This window comes from Miniopterus schreibersii (assembly GCF_964146895.1).
Source record: "Miniopterus schreibersii genome assembly, chromosome: 20".
Taxonomy (NCBI): Eukaryota; Metazoa; Chordata; class Mammalia; order Chiroptera; family Miniopteridae; genus Miniopterus; species Miniopterus schreibersii.
Genome location: NC_138122.1, coordinates 4200709 through 4221356, shown reverse-complemented (window position 1 = coordinate 4221356; position 20648 = coordinate 4200709). Strand labels below are relative to the sequence as shown.

General features: G+C 48.2%; 2 protein-coding genes across 5 annotated transcripts in view; both read right to left on the bottom strand.

Annotated features, from left to right (window-relative positions):
* Nucleotides 1-2402: 2402 nt before the first annotated feature.
* On the bottom strand, nucleotides 2403-7464 carry HSPA8 (heat shock protein family A (Hsp70) member 8). The gene is made up of 9 exons (XM_081122642.1): nucleotides 7062-7464; nucleotides 6021-6230; nucleotides 5447-5652; nucleotides 5037-5189; nucleotides 4364-4919; nucleotides 3954-4156; nucleotides 3523-3721; nucleotides 3116-3348; nucleotides 2403-2827 (listed from the first exon to the last, which is right to left on the bottom strand). Exons 2-9 carry the CDS (start codon nucleotides 6223-6225, stop codon nucleotides 2642-2644), a joined length of 1941 nt encoding a protein of 646 aa, XP_080978768.1. The 5' UTR covers nucleotides 6226-6230; nucleotides 7062-7464; the 3' UTR covers nucleotides 2403-2641.
* Nucleotides 7465-8855: 1391 nt separating this feature from the next.
* The window catches only part of CLMP (CXADR like cell adhesion molecule), a 99497-nt gene continuing 87704 nt past the window's right edge, over nucleotides 8856-20648 (bottom strand). For all 4 annotated transcript variants that reach the window (XM_081122559.1, XM_081122556.1, XM_081122557.1 and 1 more), the window contains 5 exons: nucleotides 16153-16354; nucleotides 15174-15341; nucleotides 14605-14727; nucleotides 13906-14047; nucleotides 8856-13327 (listed from right to left, as the gene is read on the bottom strand). In XM_081122559.1, the coding sequence (XP_080978685.1) occupies nucleotides 13027-13327; nucleotides 13906-14047; nucleotides 14605-14727; nucleotides 15174-15341; nucleotides 16153-16354 (936 nt within the window). In that variant the 3' untranslated portion in view covers nucleotides 8856-13026. The remainder of the gene's footprint in view (nucleotides 13328-13905; nucleotides 14048-14604; nucleotides 14728-15173; nucleotides 15342-16152; nucleotides 16355-20648) is intronic.

The following is a 20648-nucleotide window of genomic DNA, read 5'->3' as shown; positions in this document are numbered from 1 at the left end:
AAGTACATAAATATTACAGTAATATTGTTAGGGCTAAATGTGTTGCTGTGGCTTTAAAGATAAGTTATTTCCTGCCCTGGCTGGTGCTGCCAAGTGGTTAGCGTGTCAGCCTGTGCACCACCAAAGGGTCTCGGGTTTGGTTCCCGGTCAAGGGCACGTATGTGGATTGTAGGTTTGATCCCCCGCCCTGGTCAGAGAGTGTGCAGGAGGTAACCAATTGATGTCTCTCTCTCACATCAATGTTTCTCTCCTCTCTGCCTTCCTCCCTCCCTCCCTTCTACTCTATAAAAAAAGCAATGGAAAAAATATCCTCCGATGAGGGTTAACAGCTATTTTCTTAGTAGCTTAAAAGTGTAACAATTACTATTTAGTAAAACAAGTTATGGTACTAAAAACAGGTTAAAAGACAACCATGTTATTGCTAACTCTTAAAGCTGGACATGGAGGTTGAGGGATAGTCAAGTTTTTGCTTTCTTCCCAGCCCAGTAGTGCCCTGTGCAAATTTCAGAACCAGCCGTCTAGGCCAGGACATTCCCTTACAACCACCTCCTTACAAGAATTCATGCAAAAGTAAAATGGTTCTGTTCATGCCGCCCTACACAGACTTAGGCAAGCAGAGCTAGACTATCCAGCCCATCTTCCCACGTTAAGGTTGTTAGAATCAAAAGTGGAAGCCATTTGTTAACACTAAAGTGAACGGAAAAGGGTAGATGCTGGTATTCCTATGGCCACCTTCCCTGCATCTTCAAGTTTTCGCCAATAAATTTATATAATACTCTCCAGGGTCTTCCCACAATAATTAGACTATTTAATGCATCCTAATATCACTTTGTAATTGTCCTCAATTCATCTCGTGTATGTCAGTCTCTCCTGCTACCCTGTAGAAGAGTGGAACATCTCTTTACTAGCTTTGTGTCTACTCCCTCAGCCAGGGCCCAGCCCACAGCAGAAACCTGATTAAAAGCAAAACAAAATGAAGTAAAAGACAAAAGTTGATTTGAATCATTGGGATCCTCAAAACCCAATTGCTTAGACTTCTACTTGCAAAGGTAAACCTGCAATTGTGGATACCCAAAGCAGTGGGGAAAACACTATGGGAACGCAAACTCAACAGGACCAAACTAAGCACGTCATTGCGTGTGTACTTGACTTCCAATCGCAGATAAAAACAGGTTTTGGAGTAAATCTCTCAATTGAGATGAGCTGACACTTCACAATTCACTATACTATGTAGGAACAAAAATACAGGTTTTAGTCAAGTTTACCAGAATTTGAATGCCTGGATCTCCTCCCCCAGTTTGAAGTTACTCAACTTCTCTGAACCTGTGTCACCTGTAAACATTCTTGTTCAGATTAACTGAAAATACAGCATACAGTTCCCACCCTTCTCCCAAACTCCAATTATTTTCTATTACACAGGCCCAGCAATGTTTTTTCCCCCATCCACATAAAGTGCCATTTTTCTGTAACTTCTCACTGATCAAACTTAATAATTATTAGCTGCAGCTGTTCTATGAATGGCAGCCTCTTGGTTATGTTCACTGAACTAGGCTAATGCTGAGAATTGTGGTTACTGGAGACTGTTTTTATGAAATCAGATTGTAGTCCATGAAATACCACTTGGATTTTGCTCAAGAACCATGAGGGCGAGTGAGGAGGGTTCTCTAAGCCTTAATTGTGACACTATAATTCTAAACTGACCACCAGGGATGTTTGCTAGATCTATGCATGGCCAGGTGGTGCAATTACCTTGGTTCAGGCTTGAGGAAATGGAGGCACATCAGGACAAAGTGACTCACAAGATTCTTTGCCAACATAACCCAGCGATAAGTGAACCATTAAGGCCTTTGCGCCTATGCAGGGTTACCTAAAAGCTGTCCACTAGTTAGAACACATTACTCACTATCAGCTTCTGCTTCTCTAGCCTATTTATTTTGTGGGTGAGGCTGTGATTATCACCAATTACTTGGGGTGGTAAACACACAATACAACATGTAAATTTTAGAATTGTGCACCTGAAACCTATAGAACTTCAATTATCACCCAATAAATTCAAACGAGGAAAAATGGAACCTTTAGGATTTGCTCAGGGAGGTGAAGCATTTGAACTTTGGTGTCAGTTCACCTTCCTTCCACACAAGTACTCCATCTTGAAAAGCATTAATTATGGTATCTGTAGTTCAATTTTAGGGCTAATAGTGACTGCTGTTATTAACGAGCCTAGAGAGGTCCAAACTAAATTTCTCCGATTTCCTTTCACTCAAAACCTTCCTGAGGAGTGTGCTGACGTATAGCAATCTGTATTTGACAATCCAAATACTGCTGTAGAAGTATTTAGGTGAGGGGAAATCCAACCCCAGGAACTTAATGCTGCCCTCATCAAACATGGAGTCAGACAAGTGTATGGTGCCAATTTCAAATAGTTTTATTTATGATGTTGCATTTTCCACTTTACAATACAGTGTTATAAAGTGCTTTATTTTTTCTCCCTGTGCACATAATCCATATTCAAGTATCAAGAATGCCCAGTTATTTACCAATACAGAAGCTCAACTTTTAAAACTGCCACGGAATTTGCTACAAATTTGGGTCCTTCAGTTATTTTGTGTGGAACAATGCTAAATCTACGCTCAAAGACGGCTTAATCAACCTCTTCAATGGTGGGCCCAGAAGAGGCACCACCAGATGGAGGAGCTCCACCACCAGGGAAGCCTCCAGGCATTCCTCCTGGCATGCCTCCTGCGCTCTGGTACAGCTTGGTAATGATGGGGTTGCAGACTTTTTCCAACTCTTTCTGCTGATGTTCAAACTCTTCTTTTTCTGCAGTCTGAGAAGGGTAACAAAATGTTTTACTACCAAAATTCAGCTTTACACACCTGATGCAACCCACTAAGACATTAGACACTACTGTCACCGTAACAAAGTATGTATGAAATCTCTGGTCACTCAGACATCCAAGGAAGGAAGCTAATTACCATCACAACTGTAATTCTGGTGGAAACCGCGAATGTTTGGACCATTCATCATTGTGACCCTATGAAATTGTAAACCCAATGAAGCATTTACTAAAGCCCTACACCCACCCACTACTCTCAATTTTAAAGAATTTACATACCTGGTTCTTATCAAGCCAGTTGATGATTTCATTGCACTTGTCAAGAATCTTCTGTTTGTCATCATCATTGATCTTGCCTTGAAGTTTTTCATCTTCAACAGTTGCTTTCATGTTGAACGCATAGGACTCAAGGGAATTCTTTGAGGACACCTTGTCCCGCTGCTTCTCATCTTCAGCTTTGTACTTCTCAGCTTCCTGGACCATGCGCTCAATGTCCTCCTTGCTCAGACGACCTGTGGAGTTATTTAGGCATGGCCTATTAAATGTTTGAAACCTACAACCCCCCATCTTGGCTAAATGCCCTGGGCAAGGGGCAGAAGAAATATTTCGAGCATGCAACCATGAAGACCCAAAGCATATCTAAGTCCAGATGGCATTGACACACTCAAAATTGTGCTTCCGCTTACCCTTGTCGTTAGTGATGGTGATCTTGTTCTCTTTTCCTGTGCTCTTATCCACAGCAGAGACATTGAGGATGCCGTTGGCATCAATATCAAAAGTGACTTCAATCTGAGGAACACCACGAGGTGCAGGAGGTATGCCTGTGAGTTCAAACTTGCCAAGCAGGTTGTTATCCTTGGTCATGGCACGCTCACCTTCATAAACCTTAGTAGAAAATAGAAATTACTATAAAATTACAAGATTTCTGTGCTAGTTTTTAGTATTAAGAGCTCAATTAGGGAAGACTGACCGCTCAGACATCCAAGGAAGGAATTGGCCAACACAAGACTTCTGGTGGAAACTACGAATGGTTTTGGAATCCATCATCATAGCGGACTAGTTTCCCCCCGTTTTATAGGGCCTCTCAGTATGTCAGCAAGCTAAGAGAGAAACATACCTGAATGAGCACACCAGGCTGATTGTCAGAGTAGGTAGTGAAGGTCTGTGTCTGCTTGGTAGGAATGGTAGTATTGCGCTTGATGAGGACAGTCATGACTCCACCAGCAGTCTCAATCCCAAGGGAAAGAGGAGTGACATCCAACAGCAGCAAATCTTGAACATTTTCAGATTTGTCTCCAGAAAGAATGGCTGCCTGGACAGCTAGATTAAAAAGCAGTTAGTTTTAAAAAAAAAAGTGCCACACAACTCATTTTTTCACTAACAAGTTTCAATCGCTCAGACATCCAAGGAAGTTAGACCATCATTAGCTAAGCTTTTAGTGGAAACTACGAATGTTTAAGAATCACTCATCACAGCGAGTCAAGTTCAAGCCTCTCAGAACTATTCCAGCTAGGATAGTGGGATTACCTGCACCGTAAGCAACAGCCTCGTCAGGGTTGATGCTCTTATTCAACTCTTTGCCATTGAAGAAGTCCTGCAGGAGTTTCTGAATCTTGGGGATACGAGTAGAACCACCCACCAGGACAATATCATGGATCTGGGACTTGTCAAGCTTGGCATCCCGAAGAGCTTTCTCTACAGGGTCCAGGGTGCCACGGAAAAGGTCAGCATTCAATTCTTCAAATCGGGCACGGGTGATAGAGGTATAGAAGTCGATTCCTTCATAGAGCGAATCAATCTCAATACTGGCCTGGGTACTGGAAGAGAGAGTACGCTTAGCACGTTCACAAGCAGTACGAAGGCGCCGGACAGCCCTCTTGTTCTCACTGATGTCCTTCTTATGCTTGCGCTTGAACTCTGCAATGAAATGGTTGACCATTCTGTTGTCAAAGTCTTCTCCACCTAAGTGGGTGTCCCCAGCTGTAGATTTGACCTCAAAGATTCCATCTTCAATTGTGAGGATTGACACATCAAAAGTGCCACCTCCCAAGTCAAAGATCAGCACATTTCTTTCAGCTCCAACCTGCCATTAAAATAAAGATTACTTGTTATCTAAGTTCCTGATGACTCAACTTATTTTTACTAAGGTTCAAATTTAATGTTAAAGCAATGCAGGGTATGCAACACAAATGGTACATACCTTTTTGTCTAAGCCATAAGCAATAGCAGCAGCAGTTGGCTCATTGATGATTCTAAGTACATTGAGACCAGCAATAGTTCCAGCATCTTTGGTAGCCTGACGCTGAGAGTCATTGAAATATGCAGGTACTGTGACAACAGCATTGGTAACAGTCTAGAAATAGGGAAAAAAAAAGTAACTATTGTAGCCCAGAAGCACACTAGTCCCATGAGCACCTACTGCACCTGCACTCAGAATAGAACAAATTACAGAAAATATTCTGCTGAAAATAAATGGGCCAATTCCTGATAACTACAATTCTGTATATTCTTGGTCAGTTAAAACCCAAGTTATCCACTTGCCAGAAAACCTAAAGATTTGGTGTTCTAATCTCCAGCTATACCTTATCCCTCTAACACTACATTACTCACCTTCCCAAGGTAGGCTTCTGCGATTTCCTTCATCTTTGTCAAAACCATAGACGACACCTCTTCTGGATAGAAACTTTTGGTCTCTCCCTTGTATTCTACTTGGACCTTGGGCCTGCCAGCATCATTCACCACCATGAAGGGCCAATGCTTCATATCAGATTGGACAACGGCATCATCAAATCTACGTCCAATCAAGCGCTTGGCATCTACAAAAAACATCAAATGGAAATCCTGATCAATTTACTTCTACTTTTTCAAATACCCTAGCTTTCCATTATTCAAGCACTAAGGCAGATGCCTACCAACTAAAGTTCATTTGACTTCAACTTCTACAAAGGCCAGCACATTTCATCCATGTTTTCCTGATATCCTAAGATACCTCAAAATTCAGCCTAAGTAAGCAACTATCTAAGGATTGTGGCTCAAGTTGATTTCATTTAAGCTTTTTGATTTTTCTAATTCTCAGGTTTTTCCTGGCTGCCACACTTAAATTTAAACTCGAGGCTCTCAAAGAGCATGCTTCCTAGTCTAGTTTAATTCATGCCATAATTTTTATTTGAAATTAGGAACTTACCAAAAACCGTGTTGGTAGGATTCATTGCAACTTGATTCTTTGCAGCATCACCGATCAATCGTTCGGTATCAGTAAAGGCAACATAACTTGGAGTGGTTCGGTTGCCCTGATCGTTGGCAATTATTTCCACTTTTCCATGCTGGAAGACACCCACACAAGAGTAGGTGGTGCCAAGATCAATGCCGACTGCAGGTCCCTTAGACATGGTTGCTGGAAAAAGAAAAGTTTAAGCACTTAGAAACGTTCCCTTTGTTAAATGTGAAGTCAGCCTTTTAGCTGTGACCACTTAGTAATGAGCCCCCCCCAAAAAGGCCCTTGCGGGCGGTAACCACGTGCGAGGGCTGATGGCACCGCTGCAGTACAGGTTGCCTGTGGCCCACAGGCGGCAGAGCCCGCCCCTGGCTTAAGCACCCGCCTGGAGGGTCTGACACTGGCGACCACGTGGTCCCGAGCCCGACCTTGTGTCCCTCCACTGCACTTACCCACAACCCAGCTCCCGGAGGCCGCACGGCCCGCATTCAGAGCGCTCTCGGAAGGGCCCTCCCCCACCCTGGCCGCATGCCAACGACGGCTGCCTCTCTGAGAGCCTAGGAGGAACTTATCTAACCAGGGTGTCAGGGAACGAACGGGCGGCTGGAAGGCGCCCCACTTCCCGTGCCCGGAAATCGGATGCGGCCCCCTCCTCTCCCCCTCCGCGCAGGCCGGTCGCTGCCTGCTTCCCGAGGGTGCCGGGCCTGCGCCCCCGCCCGCTCCTCCACCGGGCCTGCGCCCCCGCCCGCTCCTCCACCGGGCCTGCGCCCCCCGCCCGCTCCTCCACCGGGCCTGAGCCCCCCGCCCGCTCGGCCACCCGCCTGCAGCGCGGGCGCGGCCTCCCCGCCTGAACCAACCTCCCCGCCTGGGCGGAAGGCTCGCCGCACAAGGCGCACAGGAGCCGCTGGGACCCCTCCGGCCGCCGCAAATCCGCTCAGCCTCGGCCCCGCCGGGTCCCCCGTTTCTCTGCCAAACTACCAAAGGCTCGAAAGACAGAGGCCTCGCCCTTACCTTGAGTGTACGCCCGGCTTGCACAGACCCGACCAAGACAGCTGCTCCCGCGTTCAATGAGACCGGCTTCCGCCGCCACCCTGGCTCTTATACCCTCTCTCAGAACCTTCCAGAAGGCGCCCTCCCTGCCGGCTGCCCATCAAGGCTGCCTCGGCCAATGGGCGCGCAGCCGCCTCCACCAGCCCCAATGACTAACGCGCCTCTGCCCCTGGGCCTCGCCCCCTCCAGTCCGCCTCGCGATGACGCACTCACCGCAGGGTTCTGGAACTTTCATTCTCGCCCCCACTCTCCGAATAGCCCCGGGGAAAGGGCGGGTGGGGCCGCGGAGCCCGCGCGCGGGAGTCCTCGGTCACCCGGGCGGGGGAAGGGCGCGTCCGCTTCTGCGCGTGCGCCCCGCCAGCGCGGGCGGGGGGGCGGGCGGGGGAGGAGGGAGAAGGCGGGCGCACGTGCGACCAGCCAATGACGGGGGCCCGGGGCGCGCTCCGGAGCGGGCGGCACCGAGGGAGCGCGCGGGCGCGCGGGGAGGGCTCGGAGGGCCGCGGGAGAAGACGGAAATCGGGCTAGGACAAAATGGCCGCGAAGGTTGTCGCGCCCCTCCCCCCCCCGGGCCCTGCGGACACCCCAGACCCTCCCCCATCCAGAACCCCCCCGGGCCCTAGGGACACCCCAGACCCTCCCCCTCCCGGACCCTGCGGACGCCCCAGACCCTCCCCCTCCCGGACACCCCAGACCCTCCCCCACCCGGACCCTGCGGACACCCCAGACCCCCCCCCCCGGGCCCTAGGGACACCCCAGACCCTCCCCTCCCTTACCCTGCGGACTCCCCAGACCCTTCCCCCCTCCCGGGCCCTGCGGACTACCCAGACCCTTCCCCCCTCCCGGGCCCTGCGGACACCCCAGACCCTCCCCCACCCGGACCCTGCGGACACCCCAGGTCCTCACCGCCCCCCGGCCCTACGGACACCCCAGACCCTCCCCCACCCGGAACCCCGGCCCGGGCACTGCAGCACCCCGAGACCCTCCCAGGTGCCCCGGACCCACGTTTTGTGGCCGGGGTGCGTCGGGCTAGCGCTGGCCCCAAGGCACCGGGTGAAGGCTCCGGGCCCTGGGCGCTCCTAGGACGACTTATCCAGGGGCACCCAGCCTGCGGTTTGGGGTCCCGCCTGCGCGGGGTGCGACCGGCTAGACAGGCAGACCCACCACCGTCGTCCCACGAGGGCACTGGGGGCTCGCGCCCCGGGCGGAGCTCCGGGGGGCCTGCTCAGACCCCGGGGGAGCCCGGGCCCGCTGCCCTGCCCACCCCCGCCGGGACACCGGCTTCTCGGCTCAGCCCCTCCGCTCGCCCGCGCCCTCAACCTCGCGGTTATGGGGGAGAGGAGGTTCGCGCTTTTTGCTTGCAGGCCAACCGGCGCTGGGGGCCTCGGTTTCTGGGCGCCGTGCCCTTGCGTTAGACGTTGGGCCTCTAGGTGAGGTCGTACCTCTCCTGCTCTGACTGTTTCCAAAATCTCAGCGGGACGCGGCGCAGAGGCGCTGCGAGGCCTCGGGGAGGGCACGAGGCGGCGCCGAGCGTACCGGGCGCGCGGGGGCCGCCCGCGGGTCATTCGGGACCTTGGCGCCCCGACCGCCCCCAGCGGGCGCCTCCGGCGGCGGGCGCCTCGGCCCGGGGCCGGCGCAGCCCGGAGACGCTCCAACAGATTCTCTTTCTCTATTTGCCTTTTGGGGGGAACGATCGCTTGATTCCATGGAGCACTTCTCAGGAAGTTAAACTTATATGATGCTTTGACACGGTAATGCTTTCGTTTGTTACCTCATTTAATCAAAACAGTTTTCTGAGATATTTATCAGTCACTCCTGTTAGGAGAAAAATGAGGTTGAGATGTTATTTGTGGGAAGTAAACAACTAGCTGAGCTACAGTCAAACATAGCTCATTGATTCCAGATTCTTTGGTCTTTTTTTTTTTAGTTACGCTGTAAGTTATTTCCTTTCTAGAAACACCCTAACTCCGACTCCCGAAAGAGAAAGGTGCGTGCTGGCAGGCGCCTTTCTTGGTGTCTGCAGTCTTCCTTTCCCCACCCGGTTTATTAAGTACAGCCTCTGAGCTACACCCTGTCTTTTGCAGCTTTTGTAATCCCTGAACTGCCTACGACGTTTTAGCCATTGAGCCAGGGGAAAACAGAACTGGGGCCCAACTCCACTGGTTTGGGGTAGTCCGTGGAATCACAGTGATTTTGAAAGCAGAACAGATAAACTCTGTTTCTGGTCACTCAAAATGCGTTCTAGGACGGACTGTGTTCTTATGAAATAGAATGATTCCGAATCTATATATTTAAAGTTCAGGATATGATTAATGTCCTGTCACCACCTCTAAATGCACAGGGTTTCAAACACGGTGTCTGCACTGACGGGGCGGCGGTGCAGGGGTCTGAGGCCTGGGGTTGCTGACTGGGAAGAGGGTTATGATTAACGTTTTTGAATGCCTGTCACGTGCCAAGCACTGTTCTCAGTGCTTTGTCTGTATTGTATTACCTCATTTAATTCTGTGACTTTTTCAGAATTATTTGACTCCCTTAGTGTTTACTTTTCTGTTTGTACTTTACCTTGCATAAAATATTTGCATAGTAAATATTGGTGGTTATTTTGATAAAGTCGTAAGGGCGGGCTCGAGCATGAACTCTATCATCACTTGGTTATCTCCAGTACTATTTAGCATCTTACCTTGTGAGAAAAACGTGCTTGGTATATCTGTGACTGAAATCAATAAATAATAGACCATACTCAGTCTGAGTTCTGTTCTTCAGTTGGCAGAAAGCTAATAAACAAATTCCCAGTGTAGGTTATATGAGCTTCAGCCTCTCCTACAGTATCACCTTTACTTACTTATTTTTTAATTGCCCGTACAGATGCATCTGTAATAAATACTTGTTTTTTGTGATCAAAGTCCCAATTACAAGGCAACTTAGAAGTTAAGGTTAAAGTATAAATGGCTTAACAGAAATAAAGCAAAATTATTGTCTTTTTGCAACAGCAATTCTGAAATTGTTTTTATACAGTGTAACAACAAAGGCATCAGCTTTATTATATTACAATTTTAAGTTTGGTTTATATATTTTATTGAAATGGTTATTCTCTAAATATTCACATCATTCTGTATCTTCCTCCTAACATATTTTTCTTCTCTCGTTTAGTGATTTTATCCTTTTTGTTTCATGTTCAAGAATCAAATTTATTTGACTTGCAAAGTTAATGGAATGTGGTTTGAAAACAGTAGTGGCTCAAAATGTATCTTAAGCCCAGAGCCTGACATAGAACCCAAAAGCCTGACTCAGAGAAGTATACTATCGTTGCTAAGACATCACCACAAGCCCTAGAATTTCTCAGGTTTTAGGTAGTTACCAGTTTTGTGACTTTTTTGTAGATTTCCAGTGTGAATAGATTTCCAAAAGAATCTGTATTTAACTGGTATTTTAGTCTTCTGATAACTACATGTTTACATAACCTAAACATCCTTTTCATGCAAAGGGGACTGATTCCTACTTTCAAAGGCGTGGGCATGAAACCTTACTTTCAAAGGTAGGAAATAATGATCAGAGCAAAACTGCTAGTGATGGTAGAGCAGCAGCCTCCACCGTGCCCCCTTTTGGCTCAGGTACTCTGGGAATGAGAATTCTCAGTATTACATAGCAGAAATGATACAAAGCTGGATACCACCACCAGAAGAATGAAAAAGTAAAGTGAGGGATTTTATATCTTACAATGAGGCAGTATCAGTACAAGAAACATTCCAAATTTGGTAGCCCTCTTAAACTAACACCAGACATTCTTTACACTACTTCCTCAATGTCTCTTACTTATTAACTTTTTTAGGGTAAGACAACGCAGATGAAAACTTTCACCCAAGGATAAACCCCTATTTCTTTTGTTGTTGTTTTGTTAATTTTCACCTAAGGATATTTCTTCCATTGATTTATAGAGAGTGGAAGGAAGGGTGGGGGGAGAGAGAGAGAACATCGATGTGTCACATTGATTGGTTGCTGCTATTGGGGCCAGGGATCAAACCTGCAACCCAGGTATGTACCCTTGACTGGGAATTGAACCCACTACCCTTCGGTGTGTGGGCCAACACTCTAACCACTGAGCCACGCTGACCAGGGCAAACACGTTTCTTAAAGGGCTTTAGAAAGAATGCATTTGCAGTATGTGAGGACACTTGTGAGAGTTAAATGTAGGAATGAAAAACCAGAGAAATGGGGCACAATCCTAGATCAACCTTTTCCCTTTAAACTGATTTAGAAGCAGTGCTTTCATCACCATGTTCAGCATTACTTTTTCTTTTCTGTAGCCTGTTGCCCTTCTAATAATAAATCTTTTGCTCTACCAGTGATCTGTTGACATTTGCACTAGGGTCCTCGAAGGGCTATTTCAGGTTTTGAATTCTTGCATAGGATGAATTTGAGTAGCATAGTAGTCAAAACTATTAAACGGGCAAGTTATTTTATTGGAGGCTGCTGTTTGTTTTTTTAATTTTTCAGACCTCTTTCTTTTCCCATGGACCAGCTCTTTTGAGAGCTATCCCGGTGAACCATTTCTGCTAAGCCTTTCCAAGATGCCAATAATCAGTGTTAACTGGCATTAACCCAGACCTCTCCTGCCACTCACTAGAAATCCTTACCATCTCTTCCCTAAATGTTAATTCCATTTTCCTGTAGCCCAGAGCTAGACTTCTTAGAGGCTAAGCTGGTAAAAGACTGAACTTTTCTCTGTCTCCACTTCTCAGGCAGGAATGATTTTGACATATTTGCAGTGCCATTAGGAAATGTTGGCAACCCCTGATCTTTCTGGTAATTGAAGGCCTAGAATCATCAGAAGTCCCAGGTTCACATCCCTTTTCTAAAATGAAACAAATAGAGAATGCTCCAAGTTTGGTGCAATTCTAAACTTCCTGATGCCATTTTATGACATTAAGAAAATTGATGTAATCTTCCTTTCTAGTCCAGTCTTGAAATTCTGGTTTTGTATGTTCTCAGAAAGACTATAATAGTACGTCAGATGATCTTTCAGCATCTTTAAAAGATCTCTCTTTTGCTCTAAGACTTCTTTCTAAGGACCTTGGTAAATGACATGTAATGAATGTTTTCTTGTTCCAGAGAGGTCCAGCAGGGAAGTCCTTAGAGACATCTGATTTGAGGGAAAACCCACCGTTGTTCCAGTATACATTTCTGAATTGTCAGTGACCCTCTGAACATCATTAAGATGAAAAGTTTTTCAGTCCCTTGTCACACATTTTGGACACCTTTTTTAGTTCTCTAATGGTTCAATATAAGTAGAGGGAAATTAGTGCTGGACAGAGTGGGAGAAACTCAGTTGTTCTCCATCTCCCATTATTTCAATTCCCCTTGAGTTAATATCCAAATCTTAAGGTAAATGAGGTCAAGACAGATTAGGAGACGTTTCCTTTTTTGGAGTTTCTCAGAAGTGATAATCCCAGGACATGGTCCAGAGGTGTGATATAAGGCTGTGGGTTCTGCTTAACTCTCTGGGTGATCACAATAATCCAACAGGTTTGCAGAAAGGCATAGAAAATTTATGAGAAAACACTTCATTTCTTCTTGACAATTGTGACTTGAAGTGTTGATACAAAACATCTCAGGTGAGAAGTTTTACATGGGTTCACCTCCCCTTTCCTCAACCTTTCTCACGACCTGTCCTGGTCAACAAATACACAGACTTGGACCCCGGCTTCCCCCCACTCTTGTCTGAACCCTTTTGGGAGATGATCAGCTTACATTCTTTCTCGTTTCATGTCATGTAAGGAGAGTGCCCCTTTGAATCTGTTCCGTGCAGTGTCCCCTGCTACATAAGTGACCTCTCATGACCCAAGGGGATTGTGTGGCTGGTGACTGAACTACAGTGACTAGAAAAGTCCTAAGATTCCAAGGAAAGCATGGGAGTCAAAGTCCGCTGTAATTAGACAGTTTGGAGGGGTCTGCTCTGGCTGGGGATCGTGCTGGGTGCGGTTTCTGCTTTGGTCAGGGTAGCAAGGTGGACTTTCTTTGGTTCAGCACCTCTCGCCTCTGGCTCCACTAGTCTGTATACCCGAGTGGCCAGCCCTGGCTGGGGGGCTGCCTCGGTCGACAGTGTCTGCTGGCTGCGGGAGGCACTATTTGCTGTGGAACGAGTGGAGGAAGAGCCAGAGCGTGAGCTCTGGGAGCCTGAAGAAGAGGAACTCGGTTTCACAAGGCGGGCTTTCGGGGCCTCGGCATCTTCTCTGAAGAGAAAAAACAGCAAAGATAGAATTTAATACTGGTAAGACTGTGATAGTTTCCACCATGGTTGCTTCCTTCTGAGGGTTCCCAATAAACTCCTCAAGCTGGAAACCTCAAGTAATACCATTGGAAGGCAGTCATTGAGGCAAATGGGGACTTCCCCATTTTCTGAGGCTTAATGTTTGGCTTAGGCCTTTGTTAGCTCAGAGATCAACTCTGTTACTCTGGGAAAATACGCACTCCCCATTGAGATGGTCTAGACTGCACTCCCCTTGATTTGCGGTTTGTCTGTGCAAACCCTTTTGTGGCCCATAGGCTATGCCTGATGCCCTTTCTAAGCAGAAGTGAACCAGGAGTAATGTGAAGTTGAGCTCTTACATCTCTGCTGAGGACAGATTGTTTCACTCTAACGTCCAGGTAAACCAGACCTTCTGCCCTAGGCTGAACTCCTTACCTGCCGAATAACCCTTTAAACAGATTCCTGGCTAAGAGGAAATAGAACATTTATGTGGGCTGGTCACTATGGAGCTGGCCTAGGAAGGAAGCCTAGTGGAAGAGGAGATTTTGGAGGGAGGCTTACCGAATTTCATTAGGTCTCTCTTCTTCCTCGTATCTCTTCTTGTCTTTCCTTCGGATTAGCAGCCACACCAAGAGGAAAATCAACAGGGCCCCAGCCACCATGCCTGTCACTGCTCCCGCAACCATGCCAATGCTTTGTACATCTGTTTTCTCAGAAACGAAAGCAGAAATAAAATGAAACATAAGCTAGGAAATGCATGAACTTAAAAAAGCATAAACCCCAGACCGGATGAGTATCTCCAGATCTTTATAGCTATTTTCCCGAGTTCCTCATTTACCCACTCTTGGTGTATGACTATCCTGCTTGGTGTTGAAGGATAGTAGAACATGCCACCCCAAAACATGCCTCTTCAAGATTATTTTAAGCTGATTATTTTTGACAAACTGCAGATACAGGAAAAGCTTGGAAAACAAAAGTTACCCTTTTGTAAGGGAAATTTACATTTATAAGGAAATCTCCACTTGGTCCCCTCCTGGATATAATGTTTCTTTAGGGAGCTGGTAAATTCACACAGAATTGTAAATACAGAGTTAACTACACTGCTGAATGGTCTTTGCAACTACTGAATTTATTTTAATGATAGCCATGTTCTTCTGGAAATAAAGATTTTTACCTTGACCTTACTCTCACTGGTGATTAAACATGTTTTACACTGAGCCACATGCAAAAAGAAAGAAAAACACAGCCTCGGACACTTACACTGCACAGTGACGCGCACCACGCAGCTCTCCTTCCCCGCCTCGTTGCCTGCTGTGCACCGGTAGAGCCCAGAGGAGGACATGGTGAGGTTCCGCAGCAGAAGGCGTCCCGGGTGGCTGTCGTCTACACCAGCAGAAAGAGGGATGTGACTCCCCGAGTGGCAGGGTCTATGCTTACTGTTTATTACATCAGTGACTAAGATTCTCTAGTACAGTTCGGTAAGGATGAGACAGTTAATAGAATAGATCCCATTTTGGAACGTGGGAAGAAAGGGGACCATTTTTTTAATTATAGCGAATCCTCAAAAGTTATAAAAGGTTGTGAACATTTAAGGGGTACTAACCAAGATAGATATAATGGATTTACATGGTACATTTCTTTATAATGTCTTTTACCACTTAGACTACCCATTTGAGGAAAGAAAAGACAGTCCCAGTTTGTGGATAAAAAATGGAAGTTCAGAGATTCAGTAGTGTATTCGAGGTCACATGGTGAGTTGCTGTCCAGTTTAAAATTCTCGGATAGAGTGCTGTCCTGCTGTCTAGTGGACTGGTGGGAAGATGACTTACCAATCCTAGCCTTGGCAGGCAGATGCTCCTCCTCTCCCTCCTTCTCCGGGACTCGCTGCCAGGAATACATGATGGGCTTTGTCCCAGAGGCTGACTCACACTGCAGAGCTAGGTCACTGCCTTCTGTCAGGTCTCCTTCCAGCTCACACTTGGGCTTTGATGGTCTCACTGACAAAGAAAAAAGTACTGATTCAAAGATCCCCACACAGTAGGTTCAATGAAGAACTATGTCCTGCTGAGTTGTTTCCCCAGCCAGCCTTATGGTCAGCTTTTGAGTGGGGAGTCTAGCCTTTACCTGCTCACCTAGCCATGTGTTACATCGCCCCCAGAAATACGCCCACCTCTATCCCTTGTACACTCATATACCCACTTCCAGCTGCTGCCAGCGGTGCTGGTGTAATTTTCAGAGGCTGCCTCAGAAACTACACCATTCTCAAAAAACAAAAAACAAACACATTTAATTGGAAATTTTAGGAAAGTTGAGTGTGGTTTTTCTAATACTGAAACAGGGATAGAAGTTCATTAATTTGGAAGATATTAAATAGAAAGTAGTTCCTGCTATTAAAACAAATGGATTTAAATATCTGAGATATTTAAGTTAAATATAAGGAATCATTCAAATATTAGAGGATAGTTAATTTTTTTAATGGGCTACCAAAGAAAATTGTGATTATTTTTTCTTCTTTCATTATGGCTAAAATGCACAACATCTTCTGAGGGAACTGGACTAGGTGACATCCGAATGTATAATCCAAAGTACTGAACAACTCGGGTGGTAAACACACAATACATTATACAGATGATGGATTATAGAACTGTACAGCTGAAACCTATATAGTTTTATTAACCAATGTCCCTCCAATGAATTCAATAAAAAAAAGTACTGAACAAGAAGTTTTGTAGCACCATGATACATTTGGCTATCCCTTGCCCAGACTTTATTAATAAGATGTAGGCATTTACCTTTACACTCTCTTACCTAAGACTTTTAAGATGACATAGTTCCACACATAGTGCCCTGAATTCTTCACCTTGCAGGTGTACAGACCCTCATCTCTGGGCTTCAGAGGCTCAATCTGCAGGGAAGCATCTCCTGTCAGGAAATTGGAAGCAAAGGCCACTCGGCCCTTCTGTTCCTCAGTCAAGTTATTGTAGACATGACGGCTGGAGTAGGTGATTACCTGTGGGATAGAGCAAGACAGGGTCAGGCAGCATAGTCTCAGCCTTCCTCTCCTGCTGAGGTCAAGACGAGGAATGGGAATTCTCCCAACGGAACAAAGCAGTCAAGCTGGGCTGACTAAGGATCCAAGAGACTCTTTCTAAATAAAGCTAAAAACACAATGTTTGTCTAGGCCTTGCTTTTCCTTTTAAGAATAATAACACCTCATATTTGTGTAGCATGTTAATTACAACATAGTAATTATGGAGTGCTGAGAACCATTCCATTCTATAGGTGAGAATTTTAGATCTGAGTTACATCATTACAGCTAACTCGAGGAAAGAAGGAAACGCACAGTGAGTACACATAATGGCACTGAGAATCGACCCAGAGGATTGAGAGAACAAGGTAAGTTGGGGAGCAAGACTTACTTTCCCCTTTTTAACTTTTTGCATACCCCTGTTTTTTATGGATTGATTTTAGAGAGAGGAAGGGAGAGAGAAACGTCAATCGGCTGCCTCCTGCACACACTCCAACCGGGGATCAAACTGGAAACCTGGGCGCATAACCCCCCCCTTTTTTTGTTAATCCTCACCAGGGAATATTTTTTCCATTGCTTTTCAGAGACAGAGGGAGGGAGGGAGGGAGGGGAAGAGAAAGAGGGAAACATCGATGTGAGAGAGACATATCTACTGGTTGCCTCCCACACGCACCTTGGCCCCAGCTGGGAGGGAACCCCAAACCCAGGTATATGCGCTTGACGGGGAGCTGAACCCAGGACCCTTCAATGCACAGGGTGATGCTCTAACCACTGAGCCACACAGGCCAGCCCCCTTTTAAAGCTTTTGTGTAGGGAATTTTTAAAAAAAAATTTTTTTAACTTTATTTTTAGAGAGAGGAAGAGAGAGAGAAACATCGATTTGTTATTCCAGTCATTCATGCATTTATTGGTTGATTCTTGTGTGTGCCCTGGCCTGGGATCAAACCCACAACCTTGACATATCCGGTCTGGATGATGCTCTAGCCAACTGAGCTACCTGGCCAGGGCTTGCATACCCTTTTTAACTTCTGCATATTCTACCACTTGCATGCAATTTACTCAAAGTACACTACACTCCATGAGCTACGTGCTTTTCTGTCTAGTTTATTTCTCATGCAATTTTTCCAAGCAATCACTCCCCCCATTTCCGAGACAGGTAGCAGAGCCCGATTTAAACACATCCATCTAAAGCCATCCAGCTCATGGTTCTGTCCCAGTTACCTCTCCCGCCTTCCTTTCCTACCTGTATTCATTTCACTACACATTAACTGCTCCTTCAGAAAGTTGGGAAATGGAGAAAAAGTAAAACAAAAACGTCAATTTGTTTTATTCTTACAAAAGTTTAGAGTCCAGTTGAAGGGATTAGAGAGGTCAGGAGTAGAAGTTAAAGGTTAAAATTCAGGTCTGTATTGAATGTGAACTGTAACCGTCAAAAAAGATTGGGGGGGGGGGTAAATGGTGATGGAAGGAGACTTGGTTTTGGGTAGTAAACAGTACAATATATAGATGTGATGTATTATAAAATTGTACACTTAAAATTTATATAATCTTAGTAACCAATGTCACCCCAATAAATTCAACAAAAATTTAAAACAAAATCCAGATCCGATACTGAGGGCTTCGTTGTTTGGCTTTCCTTTTTTTATTTCACTGTGGATTAGTAAATTAGGTGGGGAAAAACTGTGTCCTTTCCTTCCATAAAATACACATGAGCTTCAGGTCTGTTTTCCCAGGTGGGGAAACCAAAGTTTAGCTTTCCCCGGCAGAAAAATTAATCTTGATTTGTGCTGAATTTCGTCTGTCTGCATCACCCCCTCTGGTTCTTGAGCCCTTTTCGTGGCCCTCCGGTCACCAGCCCCAGGCCCATCCAGGCGGAGGCCTCCAGCGCCCGTTTCCTCCCCTGCCACTGGCAGTCACATTCTTAGACTCCGCGAACATTTGCGGGATGAGCGCTTCCCATCAGGGCAAGAGGAGGCTAATCAGACGTAAAAACCCTCGTCTTCAAGTAATTTATAATCTAACAGGATTAACAAGGAGAAACATGCAAACATAGAGAAAGAAATGATTAACTTGAAATAGTGTCCGAGAGAATGTCCCAGAAAAGTTGGTGGCATCTGAGTTAGGCTTTGAAGGTGAGTAGACTGGAGGCCAGGGGAAAGGAGGTGGAAGGGGGCTCCAGGTACCCAGCAGGGCGCACGAGTGCCCGGGAATCTAGGGGGCGCATTCCGGCCGCAGCTGCCTTATTTACTCTCCTCTTCTCTCCTCTGTCCCCGCCGGCTGGTCGCTCACGTCCCCCTGGGCGCAGGGCACACGGCTCGCGCGTGGGGGAGGCTGGCGCGGCCGGGCGGGGGGCGCGGCTCTGACCCCTTTGCGGGGCTCGGCCGCTGCGGTTGATACAGTGACAGCCCCGCCGCTTCGGCTGCGCCGCCGCCTGGTCCAGGGCTGGGTGCGGAGGGGGATGGGGACCGGGGCGGGGCGGAGGGCGATGGGGACCGGGGCGGGGCGGGGGGGGGCGATGGGGACCGGGGCGGGGCGGGGCGGGCGCTGGGGACCGGGGCGGGGCGGGGGGGGCGCTGGGGACCGGGGCGGGGCGGGGGGGGCGCTGGGGACCGGGGCGGGGCGGGGGGGGCGCTGGGGACCGGGGCGGGGCCGAGGGGCGCTGGGCGCGCCCCGCAGGCCGAGGTGGGGGGCCGCGCAGGGTGGGCCGGCCCGGCTTCGCGGGGTGGCCGCCAGGCGGCTTCCCCGGGGCCCCCGAGCCCGGGCGCCGGCGACGCGCTGCCAGAGGCCGGGGAGGTTCCGCTGCTCTGGGGACTCCCACACTGTGGCTATGAACGCGAGTGACCCGGGTCGGCCTCGGGGAGACCGGGGGGTGGGGACGGCTTCCCCAGGGCACCCGGCACCTCCAGAGGCGCTGCTCCTGGAAGGGGGACCCAGGCGGCGCGGCAGTGTCGCGGGTGGCCTCGGCGAGCGCTGGGGGGTGGGAACCTCGGCGGTGCCCCGGGCGGGCTGGGCGCGGGCACGGTGACGGGGGCGGGCGCTGGCCACCGAGCCGGGCGCAGAGACCGCGGGGCGCCGCTCCGCCACCCAGACCCGCGGGGGCCTGTCTGTTTTTGTTAGTTTCTCTCTCCCCCCTCTCTCTCCCCGTGCCCCCCCGTCTCTCTCCCCCCTCTCCCCGTCTCTCCCCCCGTGTCCCCTCCCCCCGTCTCTCTTCCCCCTCTCCCCGTCTCTCCCCCCGTGTCCCCTCCCCCCGTCTCTCTCCCCCCTCCCTCCCAGTCTCTCCCCCTCCCTCCCCCATGTCCGCCTCCCTCCCTCCCGTCTCCCCCCTCCCTGGCGGCAGCAGCCTTAAATAGTTTCATTTCTGCTTAAACCGGTAACCGCCCCCCGTGACGCTCTGCAGTCATTAAGCGCTTTCCTAAAAGGTTTGACGCCGTCCGACTGAACGCCCGTCCCTCCTCCTGCGTTATGTCAAGCGCGCCTGTCTCCTGAGTTCTGCCCGCACCCCTCTCTGAAAAAAGCCTTTCCTTTCTCTGCGTGTTTTCTCCGGCTAATGTTCTGAGCACAGCCCGGGGAGCTGGACAACAGGAACAGCGCAGTTCCTGCCCCAGGACCCCACAGCCCGCGGGGGGGGGGGGGGGGGGGGGACACACGCGGCGACCGCGCGCTGAGCTCTCCTGCGCGGATCGGCCCCGTCGCCACCAGCCACCAGCACCCCCGCTGCCAGGGCCTCCCGCCGCCCTCACCCCATGCCCAGCGCGTTCTCCAGCTCCTGTTTCCCCTTTCCAGCTGCCTGGCTGCTGTATATTTCTCTCCTCACATAATGGTGTAAGTTAATGTCGAGTTAGTATTAGTGTTAGTAAAACTCACATTCCCTCTTTTCCAGCTCAAAAGCCTTGAATGGCTCCCCTGCACCTCTGAATGATGACCAGATTCAGGCTGGAGACCTCAGAGTGAACTCTGCTTTACCTCCCATCCTCCTCCTGCCTAGTCCACCTACATACCTGAGTGCAATCAGGTTACATTATTTCCCTTTTTAAAGTATGAGTTGTGCTTTCTTGGTACTCACATGCCTTTGCCCACTGCATTTTTCCACTTAGAAACTCCCTTTTTGCCATCTCTCCACATAAACAATCCCTGTTTTTAAAAAATCCAAAATCAGTGTTAACTCCTCATGAAATCTTCCCTGATATGACACTCAGACTAAGAATCGATTTTTCCTTTGCTTTCATCCATAGCATTTCTTTGCACCATTTTTATGTGAGGAGAAATTGTGAAAGAC

Excerpts from the sequence above, each read along its gene's own strand:
- HSPA8 (XM_081122642.1), bottom strand. The coding sequence starts at position 6,225 with ATGTCTAAGGGACCTGCAGTCGGCATTGATCTTGGCACCACCTACTCT. Across the intron at positions 5,190-5,446 it reads CAGAAGCCTACCTTGGGAAG|ACTGTTACCAATGCTGTTGT; the intron begins GTGAGTAATGTA and ends CCCTATTTCTAG. Across the intron at positions 3,349-3,522 it reads CACCATCACTAACGACAAGG|GTCGTCTGAGCAAGGAGGAC; the intron begins GTAAGCGGAAGC and ends ATAACTCCACAG.